The sequence below is a fragment of the Apus apus genome, chromosome 2 (genome assembly GCF_020740795.1).
Source record: "Apus apus isolate bApuApu2 chromosome 2, bApuApu2.pri.cur, whole genome shotgun sequence".
Lineage (NCBI taxonomy): Eukaryota > Metazoa > Chordata > Aves > Apodiformes > Apodidae > Apus > Apus apus.
This window is the reverse complement of record NC_067283.1, coordinates 121,934,998-121,958,886: the sequence shown is the minus strand read 5'-3', so window position 1 is coordinate 121,958,886 and position 23,889 is coordinate 121,934,998. Positions and strand designations below refer to the sequence as shown.

The 23,889-nt window shown below is 39.1% G+C and overlaps 1 protein-coding gene across 3 annotated transcripts in view; it reads right to left on the bottom strand.

Annotated features, from left to right (window-relative positions):
* Positions 1-5,572: 5,572 nt before the first annotated feature.
* The window catches only part of PREX2 (phosphatidylinositol-3,4,5-trisphosphate dependent Rac exchange factor 2), a 187,660-nt gene continuing 169,343 nt past the window's right edge, over positions 5,573-23,889 (bottom strand). For all 3 annotated transcript variants that reach the window (XM_051609828.1, XM_051609827.1, XM_051609829.1), the window contains 3 exons: positions 20,135-20,237; positions 14,938-15,005; positions 5,573-10,869 (listed from right to left, as the gene is read on the bottom strand). In XM_051609828.1, coding sequence (XP_051465788.1) covers positions 10,824-10,869; positions 14,938-15,005; positions 20,135-20,237 — 217 coding nt within the window. In that variant the 3' untranslated portion in view covers positions 5,573-10,823. The remainder of the gene's footprint in view (positions 10,870-14,937; positions 15,006-20,134; positions 20,238-23,889) is intronic.

Here is a 23,889-nt window from a genome sequence, read left to right as displayed (position 1 = left end):
TTCACCTTTAGAGTCCTCTTTTTGCCTGGCTGCTCACCACCAGGACAAATGCTCCTGCAGGAACCTCCAGACAGACTGTGGCTTTCAAAACAGGAGTTGAAGGCGCAACAGGCCCATCCATAACATCAGCATGACTGGAGTCCTAACTCCTACTGTTCCTATGAAAGGTATCCCACCTGGCATGAAAAAATTAGTTTATTAAATGAAAAAAAAAAACCACAACACCAACAAAGCCTAAACAAAACAAACAAACAAACAAACAAACCCAAAACTCCACAAAAATAAAAAAAGAGGAAAAGTCTTAAAATCCCACTTGGCACATTGTTTTGTTACTGAGGCCAGTAGAGAGACATTGATTATTTCTCACATTAGAAATAAAAATAGGAGCTATGATTATGTAGGGAACTGGTGTTTCTTTAAAGATAAGGATTAAGATTAAAAGAGATGAGCATCCAGATAAGATAGCTCAGTCCCACACTACAGTTTAAAATATTAATTCTTTCTCTCAAATTCATGGGAACTAGTCCAAAAATGAAAGCCTACTGCATGTTCTGTCTGTAACAGGCCCACAAATGTCCTTTAAAATTGGTACATGATTATAATTATTTCCCTATGTTTCCCGAGCTATCAGTTTTCCAGGGTGTGCTGTATGAATTCCAAACACCTACCTGACTTCATAATACATAAAAGCTATCTGTATTTTCCTTTTTTGGAAAACAGCATCTAATATATTGCTAAACATTCAATCAAGCTTCACTTGTCTTTAATTTGAAACCATCAGTCACCCAACATATGTCATATACTCAGTGTATGACATTATGAGCAAGCAGCACTGATCCGGATCAGACACTATTTCTGTCTTAATCTGGGTGATACTTTGGCATCGGCTTTTGCAAGGATGCACTGATTGTAGTTAATGCAATACTGATGTTCATTTGCTTGCAATCACGTCCTGTATTGGTTTGATTAGACCTACTGTATGGCTGGTAGGTGACAAAACCCCATTGATTATATCGGTCTGCTTCTTGTTTCCAGTCCAGCTTTCTGTCTTGAGACATGAATAGTTTCATTAATTAGGAGAACTGAACATGCTGACAAGCATTCAAGCTAGTCCAGTTCTGGCATAATAGTCCCAGCATTATGGATTCATTCTCTGTAGTCAATGAAAATTTGGTTCTTCATTTAAATGAAAGCAGAATCAAAACCAACTGGTGCTCCTTTTATTTGATTATGCTCCCAGAATATATCTAGTACAATTTCCTCCTACTTTTAGAGGCTGTTATGCTTCACAAGGAAAGACATCAATTATTTATTCCAGATGTTAAAATCCCTCCTGCTCTGATAAAGGAATCTAAATAAGAACAAAACATGATTAGCAAAAATGTAGAGCTTTAGAAAAAGTTCTGGATATAAATCAAAATAGTAGAAGTGTACACTGAGTCTTCTATAAAAGATACAGTTGTTTGGTAACAGATCGACCATGGTAAATACTTGGAAAAACTGAAGTCAAATGTTTAGATTTCATTGATGTATTGACACTGCTCAGCACTTGCCTTGCACTCCTCAGTAACCAGTATCTTTTTTTTCCCCTTGTCCTGTCATGTTCTGGGGATGCATTTTCCAATCTTTTAGCCAAATTAGGGCTCCATAGCATTTTTGGATGCCACTCTTAGTCCCAAGATACAAATCAATGGAAAAGGTCTCCCATCCTTGTGACTGGAAATGGGCATCTTTCTCCCCAGCAGCACTCTAGTTCATTAATCTGCTTTAATATAACACAAGCCAGTAGTACATGAGATGCGGTAGAACCTGTAGAGTACTGGATGTTCCTCTGGGAGCAGCAAGAGCAAGTCCACCCCCTGAAGGAGGACAAACTGGGACCTGTGGGTAAATGCAGCCCAGTGGCCTCCCCCTGGCCAGACCAGTGCAAGAACAGGCTCTGCGGACAGATCAGACAAGGTGTAATATTGAATCAGCTGCAGGATCCATCCACAAAGTCCAGTCAGAAACAGCGGAAGATGAGACTACAGACAAAGCTGCCCATAACACAGGTTTCAAGGTCCACCCAAGTGATAAGGCTGGAGACAGGAGCTGCTGAGGCCTGAACTGAGGTGCTGGCCCAGATCCATGGCCAGCAGGTGTAGGGGTGAGGCTGGTTGGGGAAATTAGGGCCTTTTAGTGCCCTCAGGACACTGGCAGCTCCACAAAGGAAAATGTACACAGAAATGGGTGGGGGAGGCAGAAATCAAGTACCATCTGGGAAAGCAGTTTCAGGGAATTAAGATTTCTACAAGCAAGAATGAAGTAATGCTTAGCAATTCCACTTCATTAGTATAAGCAAAGTATGACAATCATCTATCCTGTTTCTGCATGACATAATGAGACATTAAAAAAAAAAAGGCAATCAAATACACCTGTGGGAAACTGTTCTTTTCTTCCCCACATAAATATAAACAAAATGCCTTTTAAGCCAGCAAAGGCCTTCTGCTGATTATTCCCAGCTAACGGACTAAAACAGACTTGCTTCTCAAGGACAACTGAAACCAAAACAACTGATGTGGTACGGGACAGGATGGGCGACAAGTCATACATTGCCCCTGATAGTCACCACCCTAAGTTGGGGCTCATGGATGCCAATTGGCTCTGGACAGTGACACTGACTGGACAGGTGGGTCAGGGGGTATAAAAGGTAGCGAGTGCTGCAGGTGGTCTCTCTCTCTCTGAGGCCTGTTCAGATGCTTTCTGTGTGGGACACCCCCCCCACTGCAAATACTGGTGCTGGGACCTGCCTGCCCACCTACCTGCCCCGGGTCGAGCCTGGGCCTCAGCGCTGAGTGTGCCGGGGTGCTGAGCCCTGGGGTCCTGACCCCGCCGTGTTGCTGCCAGTTGAGGGGAAACCACTGGCCGCTGCACCCGCTGCCGAGAGGCTGCCCCTCCGACACCATGGGCTGCGGGGCCACCAGCTGCTGGGGCCACCAGGAACGGAGCCGTCGGGGACAAGTTGCCCAAGGGTAACACCACCACCCACACACACGCACACACACGCACACTCCTCTCCTCATACTTGTACACACACCTCTTAAGGAGGACTGATGTCGGGCTTCCTCCCTCCTCTCTTTGGTCTTCAAACAACGCCCTAAAAGCACAGTACTTTTTGCATCACCTCCCTAAAGGACACATTACTCCCCTGATATATCCTGGTAGCCATTTGCTGTTTTTACATTTTCCCTAAACCTCATCCCTCAGTTTGTGTTAACTCTTAATAAAACGGTTAATTCGTAAACTAAACATTGGTCTCAGTAGCAATTTGTGAGCATGGTGGGGGTGTATCTAACCTCCACTCTAAGATACGGATACGAGAGGCGAGCGCCACGTGTAACCCTCGGTCTTATTCAAAAAACCCTCAACATCGGGGGTGGGGGGGAAGTCACAAAAGCATCCTGACAGCCGGTAGCCCCCCAATATCGGCTCGTGACAACATCATAAAACGAAGTTTATGAATAACACTTAAAAGGACGTATCTTAAGTTTCAAAGATTAGCTGACGCATACTTTGATGTGAAGCAAAGATATCTTTTCTGAATTGTCGACTCACACTGTGCCTCATATGACCTCTAGCATGTAAGTGTAGCAAGTCCCTTTGCAGACATTTTGACTTTCAAATCATGATGACAGCAATACTTTCTCATGAAAGATGAGAAATTACTGGACAGCTGAGCACTACCATGGTGTAATTGATGTATTTCTCAGAAGTTGTTTTGAAGCACTATTTATTCCCATTGTGTACACTGATTGAGAAAATTTATTTCTGGTGTATTCACGGTGCCAAGACCACAGAAATGAGAAGCCCTGAAAAAATAAACCTCACTTACGATGGTAGATAAGCAGGCCATATTTAAAATCACCTGGTCACTTCTGCTTCTCAATATTTCTCAAAAAATCCATGCAGCCTTCCTTCACAAAATTATGGAGAGAGGAATACTTAGGACTGAAGAAAAAAAATGAAAGTAATCTATCCTTTGAAGTCTTGTTATCCAGAAATACTTTCTTACACCCTCCTCCCTGCTAGAAGATAAAAAAAAATGGGATTTTACAAAACCATTGAAACTGCTTTTGGTCCTACTTCCACTCTTTCTCTTGGTCTTGATCACAACAACTATGTAGAAATCAGAACTTCCTTCACACAGAGACAACTGCTTAAGTCTATTATTTCATCAGCTTTCAGTCCTATGAAAGAAACATTCAATGCAATTCTGTGAACCACAGGAATCCCAACAGTAGCTAGGAACTAACTCCCAATCCCTACAAAGGATCTGTCATTTATAGGAGTATTTCTAGTACAGGGAGTACCACACTCCACATTAATACTCACCGGGTTATCCTGATGCAGAGCAGTAAACGTATATTGACTGCACCACACCTCAGTCTTCAGACAAGGAAATGCCAGAAACTCTGGACATTTTGGACCTTCATGGGGCTGTAATGGCACTCTGGGGCCAAAAAAGGATTTTCAAGCTTATGAGTCTCCCAGACTTCTGTGACAGAGACACCCAAAACCACACAGGAGCTGAGTAAGAATGAATATTTATTCCAAGGAACACCACTTAACCCTCCAATAAATCAAAAATAATACCACAGATTTGGATGTCAGTCAGGAATATTAATTCACTACACCACAACTACTTAGGAATTCCTAAGCTTTTTCAACTAGTCTTATCATAGACAATCTTAACATGGATGATTAATAATAATAATCCCACATGTGCACACTCACTCAGACAAAAGGAACAGCGTCCCCCTCAGGTACCCGGAATCACTTGTCCAACAGGGACAAGGCTCACTCAAAGGTATATCTAGGAGAAATATATCACTCACCAAAGATGAGGTCACTGAATCTCAAGAAGTTTCCTTAAGTGGCAACCCAGCCTAAGGGGGGTAGGCTTTCCGGCAGACCTGCTACTCCAGGGGAAACCCTAACCAGCTTCCCATCAAGGAACTCCGTTTTTATAAACTAAGTCAGACCTGACTGGGTCAAGACACCCAATGGCTGGGGACACTGTTTGCTGTCAGAGGGTCCCATCCCTGCAACCCCCAAATTGCCCACAAAGAACAGGTGCCACCCTGTCCACTGGCAGTTCCACAGCCCAGCAGGGGTTAAGACCAGAAATTGGTCTCAGCACCACCCAGTCTGACCTAACAAAGGTGGGCCCATCAGGGGTTCTTTAGCCAGCTCCAGGGAATTTAACAGATAATATATAACAACCCCAGCACCAGTGGGAGTGGGGGGGCACAAGTGCTCTGCCACACCTTCAAAATTACAGCTGCCCAAAGCCAGAGACTACTCATGCAGGGTCCAGTTCTCCACTGGTTTTAAATATATATGTTAAGTGTCAGCAATGAACCTAGATTGAACCTGGGCCCTCAGAAGAGATCCTTATTATAAATATTTATTTCTACAAGATCAGTTTGTGTTCTGCAGCAGAGTTTCCAGGACAGCCATACTGAAAGGGTTAAAGACCCCCAACCCCTTCCCCGCCAACTTCTTTCTTGCTTAAAAATAAAGATATTTGCAGTGGCCATATCATGAATGGTTTTATTGCTGTCTGACATTTTGTAATACATTGTTACCATTCCAGTCTTTAATATGTAGACTAAAAAAATAAACCATAGATCTACAAGTACAAAGTATTAGTTTAACCCATAGTCAATATAGCAACTAATTCAAAGTATGCTACACAGACACTTTACAAAAAAAGCAAAATGTAATTTAAATCCATGTATCAAGGTTATTTAACATTAAATTCCAAAGTTTACTTCTAATAATGGCAGCTACCTACAGAGCTGCTAGTTTGGCTGTTTGCAAACAAAAGCTCACTGAGAGAGTCTGTGTATGGCTGTACTTATACATTATATTTCCAAGCAGTAATGCTCTCCTGTGCTTAATGATACGTTACAAACAATATATTCTTCATTTGAAAAATGTGTGCAATACTCAATAAAGACATTAAGTTCATTTGTAAAGTGTAACATAAGTATAACCAAATACATACACTATATACAGGGTGTTAAAAAGTTATTAAGGCTGCTTAGCCTTTTAAAATCTGGTGCATGGTATAGGTAGGACACACACTCCCACAACAGATGTTGTGAATATTCCCATGAAAGTCCAAATCTAAGTACTTGCAGAAATGTCACAGCTACTCTGAACACTCTATTGGATTTAAAAACTGAAACAGAGGTTATTTATAAAGTTCCACTGTAGCCGTACGGGACTTCTAGCATGGAGATGGTATTTCTGAAGAACTTAAGAAATTACTACTTGATTGGCCTATGAACAGTCTGAAATTTCTTCCCTGCGTGAACATCTGCATGACTTTGCATGCTGTATATTCATTTACACATACATAACAAGAAAACAAACCTACATCTTCTAGAAGGAAAGGGAAACATTCCTAAAATACATTTTCTTGAGGAAAACTTGATTGATATATACAGTACATAAAAAGAACCTACACAATTGTCAGCATACTAAATATGAGTTCAGTATCTTATTATACTTCAAAACCTAGTGATGAAAAGTCCAGGTATCCTGAGACAGGTATGTACTGTGCATCTAATTTATAAATGCTGGTGTACTGCTAGAGTACAATTAGAAAAGCACTACCTGCATTTATCCACAAGCACAGAGATAAAATACATAAGGCAACACATTAGATTGAGAAACTCTCCTCTTTTCATAATGTTAAACAAAAATGGTGCAAAATATGCATTAAATGCTCGCAGACATATCCATGAAGCAGCTGTAAAGAGTATAGAACAATATGTATATAAACTACAGTTATTGATTTCCCAATTTAAATGAAAATTAAATGAAAGATATTTTCCTTTTTTGAGCATCATGCTTAACAGTGATGTGTATACTCACATTCAGGCAATTGTCTTATATATATTCATATATATATGTATGTATACTGCATCTGACAAGGAATGAACAAAATCAAAAACTGCTATTGCTTGCTTGTGAATTTGTCTAGGTAAAAACTGATCAATAAAACTGGTTCATTTTTTTTCCATTACAGGACTCTCAACAAATGAAATTAAGTATGATTACTATAAATCCTCATCAACTTAAGTTTAATTGGTTTGGCTCTAATACACTAGAAGGGTAGTTCTGACCTCAATTGACTGCATTAAAACAAACAAATAAAAACCAATCTGGGAACCTGATGCATTTGCTAAAACAGTGAAAATTACCTACGAGGCCACTAAAGATTGCAGCTCTTTTAGTGGACATCTAATTGGCTGGTTTGTTCAGCTATTATCAGGAATATATACATTAAGATTAATCCCTAAACACAAAAAAAAAATTGACATTGAGCAACTGGAATATAAACTTTAAAAAAATTCTTTAACAATCCACAAGAAAATGAAGTGTTATGAAATACTTAATTTGGGGTACTAGGCTGAATGGTCATTTCATAGATTAAAAACTGCTTAGAATCCTAGTTTTGTAGATGATAGTTACAAAGATAGGCCAAACATCATCAGCTCCACCTTAAAATCAAAATTTAAGTATTCTCCAAGCATGAAACCTATGGTTCCTTGGCCCTTAAACCTCCCTTCTCAGCCGTTAAATCGCCTATAAATCCCTCAGGGACTACCACTGAATCACAGTAGTCAGTATCCAGTAATGTATGTCTGTAGATCCTTGAATTTATTCTCAGAAGATTACACTTGTCTTGGATGAAAGAGCTAAAATTACATACAGAATGCTTTCCCTAAACCAGTGCAACACATTGTCATAAAAACAGGCTGCATAATCTGTTGCTGTAGAAGCAAAGATTTAACAAGTTATGGGTGTTACAGTTCTTGTAAATCATCACTCTTGGACATCTCTTTTGTCATCTGTAAGTCTAAGAATTTATGACATGATAAACATACTGTGACGAGAATGGATTTTTTTTTACTCCATAACTGCACCTTGCAACAGGAACAAATCCTCTACATATACCAGACAAGATAAATAGTTTTAATAATGAACATATGTATATTTATAATTTAAGAACAGGCTTCTTAAAGGTCCATCCAATGTTATTAGAAGCCAGATGTACTGGAATGTGCAGTGAGCTCTGAAAACAGAGGGACAGGAAAAGCAGTTTGACAAGCTGCACAATTCTGCAAGTAACCACTGCCTTTTGTAGGACATTTTGAGAAATTAGGCACCCACTTTCCATAGACCGTCAGTGGAACATTTAAGCCCAATTTTCTCTGGAAACCCTATCTTTATGTGCCACCTGTAATCCCAGAAAACCAGGGCTTAAGTTTCTCACCCCCTCTGATACCAGGCTAAATAGATATTTTATTTTATATTATGGGTCATCAATGAAGCTAACAATGCTGAATAAGGTTTTGAAAAATGCCTCTGGAGAGGTGAGAAGGGAAGAATAAAGAACTAAAAATTAGATACAAAAGCCAAGATTTCTGATGCACACTCATGAAACAAATTTGGTCCAGTGACTGGCTCATAACTATTTCGCCCCCTGTGTTCTCCCCCTGTGTCTATTACCCCATGCTTTCAACAACAAAACAAATTAGATAATTACTGTACTACACAGCGAGAATATTTTGGCATATTTTCAATGCAATTAAAAAAAAAAGTGATTACAATGATGTATGTGCATGCAACAGATTTTGTCTACTAGCTTATTTTATACTATACAGGCATACAAGCTCTCTGTAGCTGAATTGCCTTGTAGTTAAAAAAACCCAAAATTCATGTGGGCAAATCTCACTGGAATATGGGAGCTCACAGTCAGGGCTGACACTGGCACCATTCTTGGCATGAGGAGGTTACGGCTTCTCTGTACGCCTGATGTCTGAACAAGCAGAAACTGAAACATTTTTTGTGTTTTTTGCCTGGAGTCTAGTCAATACTGCCTTTCTGAATAAAACACACCCAAAAGTATGAGATCCTGACTAGAATAGCAACTATGGAAATCCTGACTTTCTTTTGAACAGCCATTAGGTCACCCTACATAAAAGAGCAGGTTTCTAAAGAGTAAAACTTTTCCTGGTTTTCTTGGTTTAGTTTTGTTGGTTTTTTTAATAAAGAAGATTATAGTCCCACAGCTTCCAGTAACTATGAAAGAGTGTAAACTTCAAAGCACAAAGGCAAAATTGTTACTGAAGTGCTCATTATTGCATGTCTTTGTCACAGTTTAAGGCAAACATTCTATACTTAATGTTGGACCGGAAATTGATGACTACATAATATACATGTGTTGAAACTCACATATATGTGCAGACATATGTATCTGTGCATATATAAAAATATTTATTTCCTTAGCAAAATTAAAGTCTGTAAAAACATTAATACTGAAAAAGGTAGGAGCTCTAATTCCTCCTTTGGAGAAAAGTAACAAGTCCCCTAGACAACCTATATAACAAACACTCTGCAAGAGTACAGCTCATTTTGAATTCTCATGTATTTCCTTGTGGATTAATATATTTGTTGGAGATTTCATAAATAATTAGATAATATGCAACAGTTATGTTGTGAGGTTTGATTGACAGCATAACTATAGGCTGCTGTTGTACAAAAAATAAATTCTGTTCAGACAGCATATGTCCTGCTCTAATAGACTGCGTAGCTGCTGCTACAAGAAGAACTATTTCAGAATATAGTTTTTGTTTTAATGTGTTTACATATGAAATCTCATTTAGGGGCATTTTCTCTGAAAAGTCTTTGGCCAAAGGAACAGCCAAACGCAGATACATTTTCCTTGGGCCCTCTCAATACTCAGTACAATTTCAAAACAAATCTACAACAATTATCACTCGGAAGAACTAAAATGCTATACAAAACAATTCTGACAACATAGGGGAAATGGTAGTGTAAATTACCACACCCCCAAACTATGCTCCAACTTAAACCACAGACATTTCCAGTTAAACACAACAATACTGCCTCATCCTCGCCTTAGGGAGATTTTCTAGCACAGTACTATACAAGAATATACACAACTCTGGAAAACTCTGAAATGCAGAGGCACAATAATGTAAAACAACCGTTCGACAGAGTCTGAAATTCAGTCTAACTATGTATGAAGATCAGACCCTTCTTCTTCTTCTCCTTCATTACACTGGCAACCGAAAAAGGGCAAATCTTCACCCCATATGCCATACAGGTACTCCTTCCAAGGGAGCATGACAACAGACTGCTTCAGACATGGCTGCGTTTACTGATGACAAGCATGCGTCCATGGCCTCTGCCTGCCTGCAGCCATTGAACAAAATTCTGAGATTGTTTTCCATCTTTAAACCTCCCTTACATTATATTCTTCAAACAGTAATGTCATCATTCTGATGGCGACAGGAAGAAAGGGATTATCAGTGCAAAGGGGCCCATATGAAGTGCATGCTCATGACGAAGCCTAGTTTGTCTAGGCTTATTTTCCTTCCACCAGAACACATGCTGTATAGTGTACAAGTGAAGTCATTCTCTCTGAATGAGGCATTTGTTTTCAAGCTGCTGGCTACACCTATCATGTGGCTGAACAAGACACATCAAATCAGTCAGATTCCAGTGTAAAATTCCCAGGGAAGATTCCTGCTCTACAGATTCCAGAAATGCTTTTTGGAAATAATTTTTCAATGCCAATAGAGAATATTTAGGGTATTTCTCTCTTTATCCTGAGTAAAGGTGATTTGCTTTGTTTATATATCAAAGACCCAGGCACACACTGCTATAGTACAGTAAGATTTTGTCATATAGTCCCAGTATCCTAAAGACCATTACTGAACTGTTTTCTGGAGCAGTTCTCCTCATTCTTCTCCAACAGGTGGTGGTGGCTGGCATAGCTTGTACAATCTGACAATGACAGAAAAAAAAACAATGGTTATTCCAAGAGCTTGATCATTATGAAAATGGGCTCACTGAAGGAACACAAACTAAATCTAAGCCTTCCTGCACTGCAAAACAAGAGATACTTAATTCAGTTTAATAATATTTATAGAAAATCAGTAAAACCTTATTGAAGAGCATAAATGTTTACATTCCTTATGAGGAAAGGCTGAGGGAGCTGGGTCTCTTTAGTTTGGAGAAAAGGAGACTGAGGGGTGACCTCATCAATGTTTACAAATACGTAAAGGGTGAGTGTCAGGAAGATGGAGTTAAGCTTTTTTCAGTGGTGACCAGTGATAGGACAAGGAGTAATGGATACAAATTGGAGCACAGGAGGTTTAAGGTGAATATGAGAAAAAAAAAATTTACTGTGAGGGTGACAGAGCACTGGAACAGGCTGCCCAGAGAGGTTGTGGAGTCTTCTTCACTGGAGACATTCAAAACCCGCCTGGACACATTCCTGTGTGAGGTACTCTATGTGACCCTGCTCTGGTAGTGGGGTTGGACTAGATGATCTTTCGAGGTCCCTTCCAACCCCTATGATTCTATGATTCTATGAAATTGATATCATTAAAACACACATCTATAAGCAATCTTTCAAAGACATCGCAGTTTGGTCAAGTTTTTGTATTTCTGCACTGAAGTCCTCATTCTGGAGAAAGCTAGATCTCCATTAATCCAATTATCAGTTGTTCCTCTGAACTTCTAATTTTAAAAAGCTGCTTGGTGAATGCAATTGCCTCCATTTTTGTTCTGTTTTGGCACAGTTAGACCTCACTCTAACAAAGTCCCCTGTAAAAACAATGTTGTTTGAAGAACCCAAGACATGCAACACACCGGCATGAAGATTTTAAACTCTCTTCCCTCTCTGTTCTACATGTATGAAGTCAGTATCAGTAAGCTTTGGCTCAAATGACTACCTTAGTACAGACTGAAATAACCACTTCATTTATAAAGGCCTTTGAAGTTCTATTAAACTCTTTGCCTGGACTTGGTTATTAGCAAGTGTTTGAAACTTCAGCCTAATGTTAGGAATACTGAAAATAAACGGCAATCATTCTGACCTCAGGCTCTCTGCTCTGCAAGTACATCCACCATTCAGTATCTCTCTGCCACCACAGCAATTAGAACCAGCCACAGACATGATCTCATTTGGGTATTACATATTTTCCTCAGGGAAAGTGTATCATTGAAGGAATAGCAAAAAGAAGAGACCAAGTATGGCATGGGAAGGAGAAAAAGTATCAGAAGTCAAAAATGAAGAGACAGTGACAGAGCATGTGCATGAATACTTAGCACAAATAATCTCTAATATTGAAACACGAAAGCAATAGAAAGAGCAGGTTTAGTATACTGGTCTGGCTATAGGCAGGGTGGTGAATTGTCCAGTGGCTTGGGGCCTCAGGGGTATTGAAGATGCTCAGGGCTTCCAAGTTCTCCGAGTATATTTTACAAATTTGCCTGCTAAACATCACATTAATTTATATGGCTCCATTTTAACTAATCATAAATTTCAAAACTATACCGCAAACCAAGACAGAAAACAAAAATCTGTACATGTGGCTGGGCTCCACAAACAATTCAAGATCAACGGGCTGCTACCTTCTTGGCATTATACTCTGCCACTGAAACGATGTGAGGCGCCGTATGTATGGCTGCCCAAGTGGGTCTTGAAAGCCTCTTCAAGATCTATGCATTTCTTTGTCAGAAAAAACATCCTGTGGCTATACAAGAGCAGGGCAGGATAGCTGCTGTTCTCTGATTTCAGTTAACCTTAGGAGTTAAAACCCACGGGACATTGGCCATGGGCTAAATAACTTTTCTCTGAATCTCACTGGCAGTGATAATCAAACAGTACTGTTTCTGGATGGTAAGAACAAGCCACATCACCTTCGGCAGCCAAAAAGCAATTGCAAACCTGTTTTCAAACCTCCACCATAATGTGTTCTGAAGATCCCAGGGCTCTTGCACATTGTCACCTGGCCAATTCAGAAACATGATCGTTTAAGGTCACATTGTGCAGACATCAATGTATTTATTAGGAGCCATATACAAGCCAATAAACACTTATCTCATATTTGTATACTAATGAGAGAATAAAATGGCTTTTATATAGACAAGTATACAGAGAAAAATAAACAGGGGTTATTTGAGTTATTTGATTCTGCTGGTGTAATAAAGCAGTAATATTCAAAACTGGCAAAAGACAAGGCAAAGAACTGAGAACCTGTCTACCCTTACACCAAAAGTAGTACTCCTGGTGATGACTATTTTGCCTTATGTGACCTCTCTAATGGTACACCAAATGCCCCAAACACTGAGGTCAATAAGATATTCCTGTGACATTGCTGTTGCTGCTGACTGGCAAGAATGCTGGATGCCTCTGTCTATTCTATGTTCTAGGATATTCTACATATATTGTATGTTGTCTCTATGTATATTCTATAATTTTTCTTCAGCTTTTCATTGCTATGTTGTGGAAGTGTCAAGTGAAAAGAGGCAATCTTTTTTCAACTGATGCAAAGCAGAAAAATGTCTCCTGGGTAAGTTTTTCTTTCTAAGAACTTAGATTTTTTCCTTTACCACAAAAGCTCTGAAACTAGATGCATGCTGTCATTGAGAGGTGGGAAAAGCTTGGTTTGCAACAATTCTTTGGCTGTCTCCAGAATCATGTCATGAAGGAGGAGTCCATGTAAGGCCAAAGCCATACCACTCAAAATATGAAAAGGATTCTCACAGCTTTTACTGTAATAAAATGTTATTGTACTGCCTTACGTTCCCACAATACAAGACAGTTGTCAGGCAGCTTTGATTCTGGATTGCCCCTTAGCTAATTATGGCTGTGAGAAGAGATGCCCTCATCTGCTGATAAGGTCAATGACTTTATTGCTGATGGGTTTGCTCAAGAATCACTACTTCTGTTGGATTTTATTTAATCATCTTATGGGCACGCAAGATGCATATATGCTCCAACAGATGCTGCTACTCAGCAACTGAGCAGCAGCTGCTACTCAGATTTCCTCATCCTTTGCACACTTCAGGTACACTCCTTTTCTAGAATTAGATCAAGCACAGGCACAGATTGATGTGCACTGATTTGTTAAAAAAAAATTAGGAGCCATAGCCTGATTTCCTACTGCAAGAAACTGGGACACCTGAGAAAAGGGGAGCAAATGGTGTAAGTAAAAGTTCCAAAGTTTTTGAGTATTAGTTGTCAGAACCCAAAGTGTGTCTTTCTATGAGGCTCTGGATAGCATATCTGCTCATTCACATGGTTACCTCCATCAGGTATTACTAATTCCCTGTTGCCTTACTGAAATGTAAACACCACAGTGGGTCTGTTATGTGTTCCACCTATATGTTTAGCTCATTCAATTTGTCACCATTAGTCAACAAAAAACATTTCATTTTAAATTGGTAAAAAAAAAAAGTTTAAACAGAGCTGGATTAATAAAACCACTTCAAGATAAAATTAAGAACATTGCTGTTTAGTTATTCTCATTTATTAGTATTGTGCTTGTTAAGAAACGTTTCAGGTACCTGCAATCCATCACAACATTAAAAAGCTGGATAAATATAGAACAGTCACATTTCTCATTCTAATGACTGTTTCAGAAAGAGACAAAGACTACATCATCTCTAAAAGCAACTAGAACATTATTTTGCTGAGATATTGTAGTACAATATTTCATTAAAATGGGGTTATGGATTTAGTTAGGATAATTTCCCCAAAACCACTAAACATCACAAGTGATAAAGGACTTGCTCCAGTGTTTTCATAATTAACATGAACTAGGTTTCATTTTTCAAATACGGGCACATTCTGAAGTGCTACATAGCCTGAACTTCTGCAACTAATTACTTTAAGTAAAACTGCATGGCTAAGAATGTAATTGATTCTATGTACATTAAAAGCCAGATCTTACCAGTTAGTCCAAAGTACTGTCAATGTTTACTGTTAGCATTTGAGCAGCTAGAACAGAATTCAGCGCCAGCTAGACACAATCATGGTTTAGCACACAAACAATCAGTTACCTTGGCACAGATTGTGGTGTTCGATCCCTCACTCCTAAATTCTTGGCTGTATTTTGTACTCTTGCACCCTGTGAAAGAAAAGCAACCATCTTGTTTCATATATTCCAACACAAGTCCAAAAGTTTTCTGAGCTTTCTTGGTGAACATAACTATTTATTACAATATTTATTATTTTATTTAAGGTTTAAAATAATCCAAACGCATCCTGTTTCAATTAGTTTTATTTTTGTCACCATTCTTTGTAGAAGGCATGGATAATGAAGTTCTTCTCTAAAATGTTACTTCTTTCCTATGAACTTCTGAACAAACATGTATTACAGATTATTTCCTATGAATAGCCTTCTAGTCAGATCATTTAAAAATGGCTTAAACTGAGGTGCTAAATTAGAATTAGAAAAATGCACATCCTGATCTTTCTTTATAAACACAGAATTACAAACAAGATCAGCTTGGAAAGACCTCCTGAGGCCTGTTTAGTTCAACACCCTGCTTAAAGTGAGTTCAGCTAGAAAAGCTGGTCTCTCTGTACCTCCATTGATCCTCTGAAAAACAATAATCAAAGTACTTCTGTCTCACTGATTCACTCAGTAAGGGAGAAGTTGGTAAAACATGCACAATATTCATATATCACAATAGTGCAAAAATGCACTCTTATCCAAACAAACTAGCTTAGACATATGAAAGAACTTTAAAAAAATTGTTTTTAAATTATGAAGTCTAGCTTTTGAAGTAGAGTTTTAATGTAAAGAATACATCATAAAGAAATATATGTGCTAGATTTACAGCCTCTTTGTTTTTCCTAACATTTTAAAGGAGATGGTAACTAGTTGTTCTGTCTGTAATACATACACTGACTCCCTTTCTGTACTCCTAAATTCAGCACAAAGTAACAGAGAACAAAAATATCTAATCTCAGGATTCTTACAGTGAGATCTTAGATAGTGTGAAACATCAAAGATAATTTCCATTCCAACTGGAGCTGCAAAGGCAGCTGCATGTCATGTAAAAATGAGGGATAATCATTGATTCAATACATACAAAATAAGACCAGACCTTGCATTTGACTGAAATCTGGTACAGAGGTAATTGTTATGGTATTAGTTCAGTATAGGTTGGCTGGTAACACACAGGTAAGTTCTCAGAGTGTATGTAAAACAGTCTGTGCCACAAAAAATACTGTGTCCTTAGATTTCTTTTAGGTAAAAAAATAATTGTAAAGATGGAGAAAAGAACTAAATTACCTACAAAAATGAAGGCAGAATGTAAAAGTGATTACACTAGCTTTATAACTAGCTCAATAAGCTGCTCTCTGACAGCTGAAAGACACATGACTACAGACCACAACAAATATGTGTCTCTCCCCAGAAACTCCTCCAAAATTCAAGCATTATTGAGTCCAGTCCTTCATCACCTCAGTGTCCTTTCCTTGCTGCTGTTTTCTAAAATTTTATCATAATAAAGAAACCCCACCATGAGAGACTGCTGAGACTGGCATGTGATTAACATAACTGAGAGCCAGAATATATATATACACAGGAAAACTATCTAAATTAATCACATGTAGATCCTGAACATCAGTGCCGTGACTACCTCTGAGAACAAAATCAGCCTATTTTTACTTGCATCACTCACTAGACTAATTAATTTTAGAATCTTGCTCACATAATAAATCAAATGTGCTTATTTAAAAAGGAGTCTAGCTTTATACAACCAAGTAATTTATTGTTTAGCAGGAGAATTACGACTTTACTTACACCACTAGATTCTTAATCCTTTTGAGAAAAAGCCCCCAAGAATTACTAGCAACTTGCTACGTGACATCTCTTTGTCTCCACTGAGCACCATTATACTAGTTCTATTTCAATACACTGTTAATTTGTACTTCTCCCATATTTTTCATAAAGCTATAGCAATGTAAAAACTGACATCGTTCATCTCACACAGGCATATGGAATAGTTGTGCTACACAGCTCCAGAATACTTCCCCTGCACACCAGCCCTAACAAAGCACTGGTGAAATATGCCAGCAGTTCTGAGAAGACACCACCATCAATCTAGATAGACACTTACATATGAAGTAGTGTTCTCATTGCTAAGAGAAAAAAAATATATGTTTCTCTTCAAGCTATACACTAATTTAAGCATAGCAAAAACCAGTTACATAAAGAAAACATTCTCTTCATGCCCTGCTCAAAGAGCTCTAAATCAGTACAATTCTTATAAGAGTTATTCAAAATATAGTGCTGTTATTATACACATGGAAAAATGATTACTCACAAGACAACATAAACTGTCTCCTAGCCTTTTCTGTTTTTCAGCTTTTTAGTTACCTTTCTTCCTCACAGCCCTGTGCCCTCCTGCAGCTCCTTTCCTAGGCCTCTGTCCTCTCCACACTTTGCCGTATCCTGAAGACACACTCTTGTCAGGATGTCTTAGATACCACTTTGTGGATACAGATGTTTACATGAATAAACATACATGAGTAAATAAAGCTACTACGAGATAGACAGGATATTTTGCCAAAATTCGTATTTTAAAAACCAATCTATACTGGATTAGTAGATGAGTTACACAAACCACTTAGCTAAAACCATCCCACAGGCCCAAGAACATACCAACTCTCACAAGTTGGTCTCCATTCTTTAGTTCTCACAGAACAGGTGCTTGCAAATACCTAATTGGTACTGACAGGGCAACTACTTTGAAAATTTTTCCAACAACACACTCAGGGATATTTTGAGTCTTGTTAAACATGATTAATTCAATTTAAAAGAAAATAACACACCTCTCCCTGATGTCATCCACTCAATCAGGTGTCTCCAGTTATTCAGCACTGGACCCCCAAGATGGAAGAGGTACCAATTTTGAGAAGAGACAATTTCCCCATGTTGAAAGCTGATATTGTTAGGAGAGAACACTACTGGCTTCTCTAGAATAACAGATGGCATAGATATTCTTTCATTTGCCTGTGGCTCATCTCTTTATTCCACAAAAGACTGAGGGTGCCAATGGGCTAAAAAAGTTTTTATTTTGTTTGGTTTGTTGTGGTTTTTTATATTAAGCCACATAAAAGACACATGTATTGTCCGTAACAAAACGTTCTGCTTTTTTTTTTTTTCTTTCCCCTCCAAGTTTTATGGTCTGCATTATGTTCCTGACAGTTAAATCCTACAGATAATTTAAACTTTAAATCCAGAACAGGTTTCTAGAAAATACCATAGTGTGTTGTTGAAATTACTCCAAAACATTTAGAATTTAATGGAGGGTTATAGTTCTACTACAGGACTCCAAGACTAATTTAAAATTACAACAAAAGATTATTACTGTATTAAATGCTGTAGTGGTTTCCTGCAAGAGGAAGAACATGTGAAAAAAAGTCTGGCTTGATATACTAGCAGATTTTTTTGCAGTGTCTGAGTGGTATTGAGATATTGGTATCTTTAACAGCTATTCATCACCTGCTGTTTTACTTCAGAGAATGTAGCCTTACTTCTTTCTACATCTCTTTTTGAGCCAATACAGTCACAGGTGCTCAAAGCCATGCAAGTTATTTTCATTTTGTGTTTCATTTTCATTTAATAAAGTGCAGAAGATCCATAAATGAATCTGCATTATTGAAAATGGTCTGGAACTGTATATTGAAAATGTACCCTTTGACACAATACATCCTGCAAGGCAGGAATACATTCTCCTGTCTAGAATTACAGGAGCTGCTATATCAACCTATATGTGCAAGTTTATCCTTATACAGCAGTACCCTTCTTTTCAAGTCAAGATAATGCTGGAATTCTGAGCAGATATACGTAATCTGATTCAGGAACCTTGAAGGTATTTATTCACCGCAGAAACTTAACTTATTCACTGAATATGGAAACTTATGCACTGATATGGAAAGGAATGAGACTAATTACTCTGATGTATCCATGTTATGCAGCAGCACTTACATATAATTGTTCAGAATCTATGGCTTGAGAATACCTACACAACTGCTTTAACAGACTACAGGTCTGACACAGCATATGTGTATTTTTGTCAACACCAAGTCAGAAGTAAAATACAGCTGTTTGACCATTTTCATAACTAAATTGTGATTGCTGCACAAAATATAGAGCACAATTAATTAAAATTATAAAATAAGAAGGAAACTAAAAACCAGAAATTAAATCTTGTCTTATCTGTGATTAATTGTCACAATATTTAATTGTCCTTTCTTTCTTACTTCAAGATTGAGTGCATCCTGTATCTTGCTTATGCTTTTGTCATAAGGTTGAAAGCTGAAAGCTACTGAAGGCTGGGATATGTGTTCCATATGCAGATAGAGTTATTAAGCCCCCACTCAACCTCTCTTTGATCAACTGAATAGGCTGAGCTCTTCAATCTTCACTTCATAAGCCTTGTCTAACAACCTCTGGATCATCCATGCTCCTCCTTTGAACTCCCTCCAAGATTTCAAACATTCTTTTGGAAGTATTTATCCGATAACAAGATATTCTAGGAAAAGCTGTGACAATACAGTAGAGCATATCCCCCATTTTCAGTTAATATTGCCTTTTAATCCAGCAGTTTTTGTCATACTTTAGTACTAAGAGTTCATGTTGAGGTGTTATCTATCCACAAGAGCCTCTAAAACCTAATATTCTACAATGACCAAAGAGTAAAACCCACTATTTTGAAATAAGCACACTGTCCTTAGGAATCTCACCTGGAAAGTTAAGAAACATGGTATTTATTTCCTCCCTTCTGTCCTACACTTCCCATTCATTCAGTACAAGTCACTTTTTGTTAACAAGAGCTAATCATCTGAAGTTATTTTTACAGATAATATCTATTTAAATAAAAATTGTGTTACTCAACAGACATAATTCTGAGGTAAGGTGATGCCACTGCAGTTACTATACAAAAAAACCACTGAGTAAAATCACAACCATGTAAGAATTATTATCTATTTACACATACAGAGAGGGTAAGCATCTGGTTAAAAACAGCCTGTTCCATTATTTTTATAAAACACCTTTCAGTCAACAATAAAAAGAGAGAATTTAAAAAACCCAACAAAATACTCAAACTAAGAAAACTCACACTTACGTACCAGAACCTTAAGATGGAGGTTAAAAAATGCTTAGTCAAGTCATTCTTCTCTGATGAAAACATGTCTTGTTTGGAAACATCAAGATCTGAGGCATAAAGAGCATCTTACCTGTTTGCGCATGACGTCCGTAGCTTGCATGATGTAGCGAGGAGGGAGCCCGTGGCTCCGAGCCAGAATGATCGCCTGCTCCAGGGTGACACTCAGAGTGCAGCTGTTATGGAAGGCAGAAGTCAGCTATCTGCTAGCACTCATCTACTTAAAATAGTTGCTTTTAGATCAATTATCTTTTTGTAAAAAAAAATACATAAAAATAGAAAGATTACACAGCAGACTTGCCCCCTATCCCACCTCAACCCATTGCAGGCAATAGCCAGAACACTAAAATGTCTCTTAAGTAGAAAGATTTTGAGTGTAACTAGTGTTCCTGCTGACTTACAACCAAATGCATTTGCAATGTTTTGCTGTTGTTTACAAAAAAAACACAAAAAACCCAACCCAAACCAAAAGCAAACAAAACCAACCAACCAAACAAAACTAACCCACCAATAAAAACCACAACCCAACTATGGCTTGGCAAGTGCACGAGAGAGAAAATCCAAGGAGAAGATTTTTTTTTTTGGTAATTGTATAAATCCCTTTCCAGGTGGTTTCTGCATAGGTCCTCTCTCACCCTCCAGCGTGAATGCAGACCCTAGTTTTGGTACCATGATCCTGACCTCTTGCCAGTAATTTAGCTTGGTTATTCTCATGGCCTATTAGTGCAGTTCATTGTGAGGTATTTATGTCTTTCAAAAAAAGAAAATAAATAAATAGGTCATTTCTTCAAATAAACTGTCCTCTCCCACTTTGCTGATCTCTTTCAAGTAAACACTTGAGGACAAGAACTGATCATGGTATTGCATCCTAATGGAAAACCTGTAATGGCTTTGTCACAGCAACCAGAGAAGTTTCAGAGCTAAGAATCTCTCTGCAGGAGAACCTGTCATCACGCCAAACACGAAGTAGAAGGGAAAGTCGTTTTGGACATGCCACCCAATTTCAGTTCTCACAGTGAGGACTAGGACAGAGAGTTGGTTTCTCATACAATCAAGACCAAATCTGTAGAAGACTCACAGATAAAGGCAACAAAACTAAGTAGAAACAGGTACTTTTTGGAAAACACAGCATGTTTGAGGACTGCTCTCATCCAAGAGGTGAGAAGGTCTCCATTCTGCACCAGGAAGCTGCTTGATGAATTTTCTGTTCAAAACTGAAGTACTGCTTAACCAAACCTCTTCAACCAGAAAGATGAGGTGTACAGAAAACGATCCTACCTCAGCCAAACCTGACAAAACCTGCATATTTCAAGTTCAAATAATAAAACTGAGACACATGGTTAAAATCTACTTTTGAGTAGCCTTTTGGCAAAATCTGGATCAAAAGATTCTGCATAGTTTTTCTTTTATGCACCCAGAACAGACAGTATGTTTCAATCAAACACTCATCCTGCTGAGCAGAAGATCTGTAGGAGGAAAAATGTGTCTGCACTTATTTTCTTACTGAAAAAAACCAAACCAAACCCTGACATGTTTTAAATACTGCTTAAGCAAATTTATGGACTGTAAAAAGATTCACAGTTGTGAGTGTAGAAAATATTAAATTTGATCTGTAGCTTTACTAATGGTCTTTCATTAAAAAATTATGAGCAAAGTAATTTTCTTTGGTAATGAAATAATTTTTATTCCCCAGTTTCTTGTATTCACTGACCTCAGAGTTAACTTGAAGCAAAAAACCTATTTGTGCTCTATGTTTGATTAAGGAGCAGAATAGTTAAATATTAGACTAGTCATTCTAAACAACAGGTTTTCATCTTGTCTTTGAAAGGTGAAATATTGCATAAATAAAGTACACACTCGTATTATTTGCCAGCAGCACAGAATCACAGAATCCTAGAATGTTGAACTGAGGGGCCCAGAACTGGACACAATACTCCAGATGCGGCCTCACCAAGGCAGAATAGAGGGGGAGGAAAACCTCTCTTGACCTACTAACCACAGCCTTTCTAATGCACCCCAGGATGCCATTGGCCTTCTTGGCCACATGGGCACATTGCTGGCTCATGGTCATCCTCCTGTGCACCAGGACCCCCAGGTCCCTTTCTCCTGCACTGCTCTCCAGCAGGTCAGCCCCCAACCTGTACTGGTACATGGGGTTGTTCTTCCCCAGATGCAAGACTCTACACTTGCCCTTGTTGAATTTCATCAAGTTTCTCCCCACCCAATTCTTCAGCCTGTGTAAGTCTCGCTGAATGGCAGCACAGCCTTCTGGTGTGTCAGCCACTCCTCCCAGTTTAGTGTCATCAGCAAACTTGCTGAGGACACACTCTGTTCCCTCATCCAGGTCACTGATGAAAATACTGAACAGTACCGGTCCCAGTACTGACCCCTGAGGGACTCCACTAGTCACAGACCTCCAACTAGATTCTGTCCCATTGACCACAACTCTCTGACTTCTTCCTTTCAACCAGTTCATGATCCACCTCACTACCTGACCATCAAGAGCACACTTCCTCAGCTTATCTACGAGGATGCTGTGGGAGACAGTGTCAAATGCTTTACTGAAATCAAGATAAACCACAACTACTGCCCTACCATCATCTATCCACCTAGTTACTTCCTGATAGTAGGCCATCAGGTTGGTCAAACATGACTTCCCCTTGGTAAAACCATGTTGGTTACTCTTAATGACCCCCTCATCCTTGATATGCCTAGAGATAGTGACAAGAACAAGCTGTTCTACCACCTTTCCAGGGATGGAGGTGAAGCTGACCAGTCTATAGTTACCCAGGTCCTCCTTCTTGCCCTTCTTGCAGACTGGAGTGACATTTGCCATCCTCCAGTCCTTAAGCACCTCTCCTGTTGCCCATGACTTACCAAAGATGATGGAGAGTGGCCTAGCAATGACCTCTGCCAGTTCCCTCAGCACTCATGGGTGTATTCCATCCAGACCCATTGATTTGTGGATGTCCAGACTGCTTAACTGATCCCTAACCCAATCCTCAGCTACCAAAGCAAACTCCTCCTTTATCCTGACTTCTTCTGGGGCTTTAGGGATCTGGGGCTCCTGGGAAGAGTCTGCAGCAGTAAAGACAGAGGCAAAGAGGGCATTCAGTACCTCTGCCTTCTTTATATCCTCTGTCACCAGGGCACCCACCTCATTCAGCAGTGCGCCTATATTGCCTCTGGTGTTAGTTGTATCTGCAATGTATTGTATGTCTGCTTCTTCAAGAAGCCCTTTCTATTGTCTTTGACCTCATCTGCAAGATTAAGATCCAAGGAGGCCTTAGCTTTCCTAATTGCCTCCCTACATCCTCTGACAACAGTCCTATATTCCTCCCAAGTGGCCAGCCCCTCCTTCCATGATCCATAGATTCTCTTTTTCCACTTGAGTTTGCCCAGCAGTTCCTTGTTTAACCATGCAGGTCTACTGGCTCCCTTACTTGATTTCCTACCCATTGGGATGCTCTGATCCTGAGCTTGCAAGAAGTGGTCCTTGAATGCTGACGAACTACCTTGAGCCCCTTGACCATCTAGTACACCCTGTCCCATGGGACTTCTTTTAATAATTGATTGAAGAGGCCAAAATTGGCCCTGCTGAAGTCCAGGGTTCTGGTTCTGCTAGGTATTCTGTTTCTCCTACACAGGATCATGAACTCCACCATCTCATGATCACTGCAGCCAAGGCTGCCACTGACCATCACCTCTTCAACCAGACCCTCCTTGTTGGTGAGTACAAGATCCAGCAGCACTCCTCTCCTGGTTGGTTTGTCCACCATATATATCAACAAGTTACAATTGATGCACTGGAGGAACCTCCAATGCAAA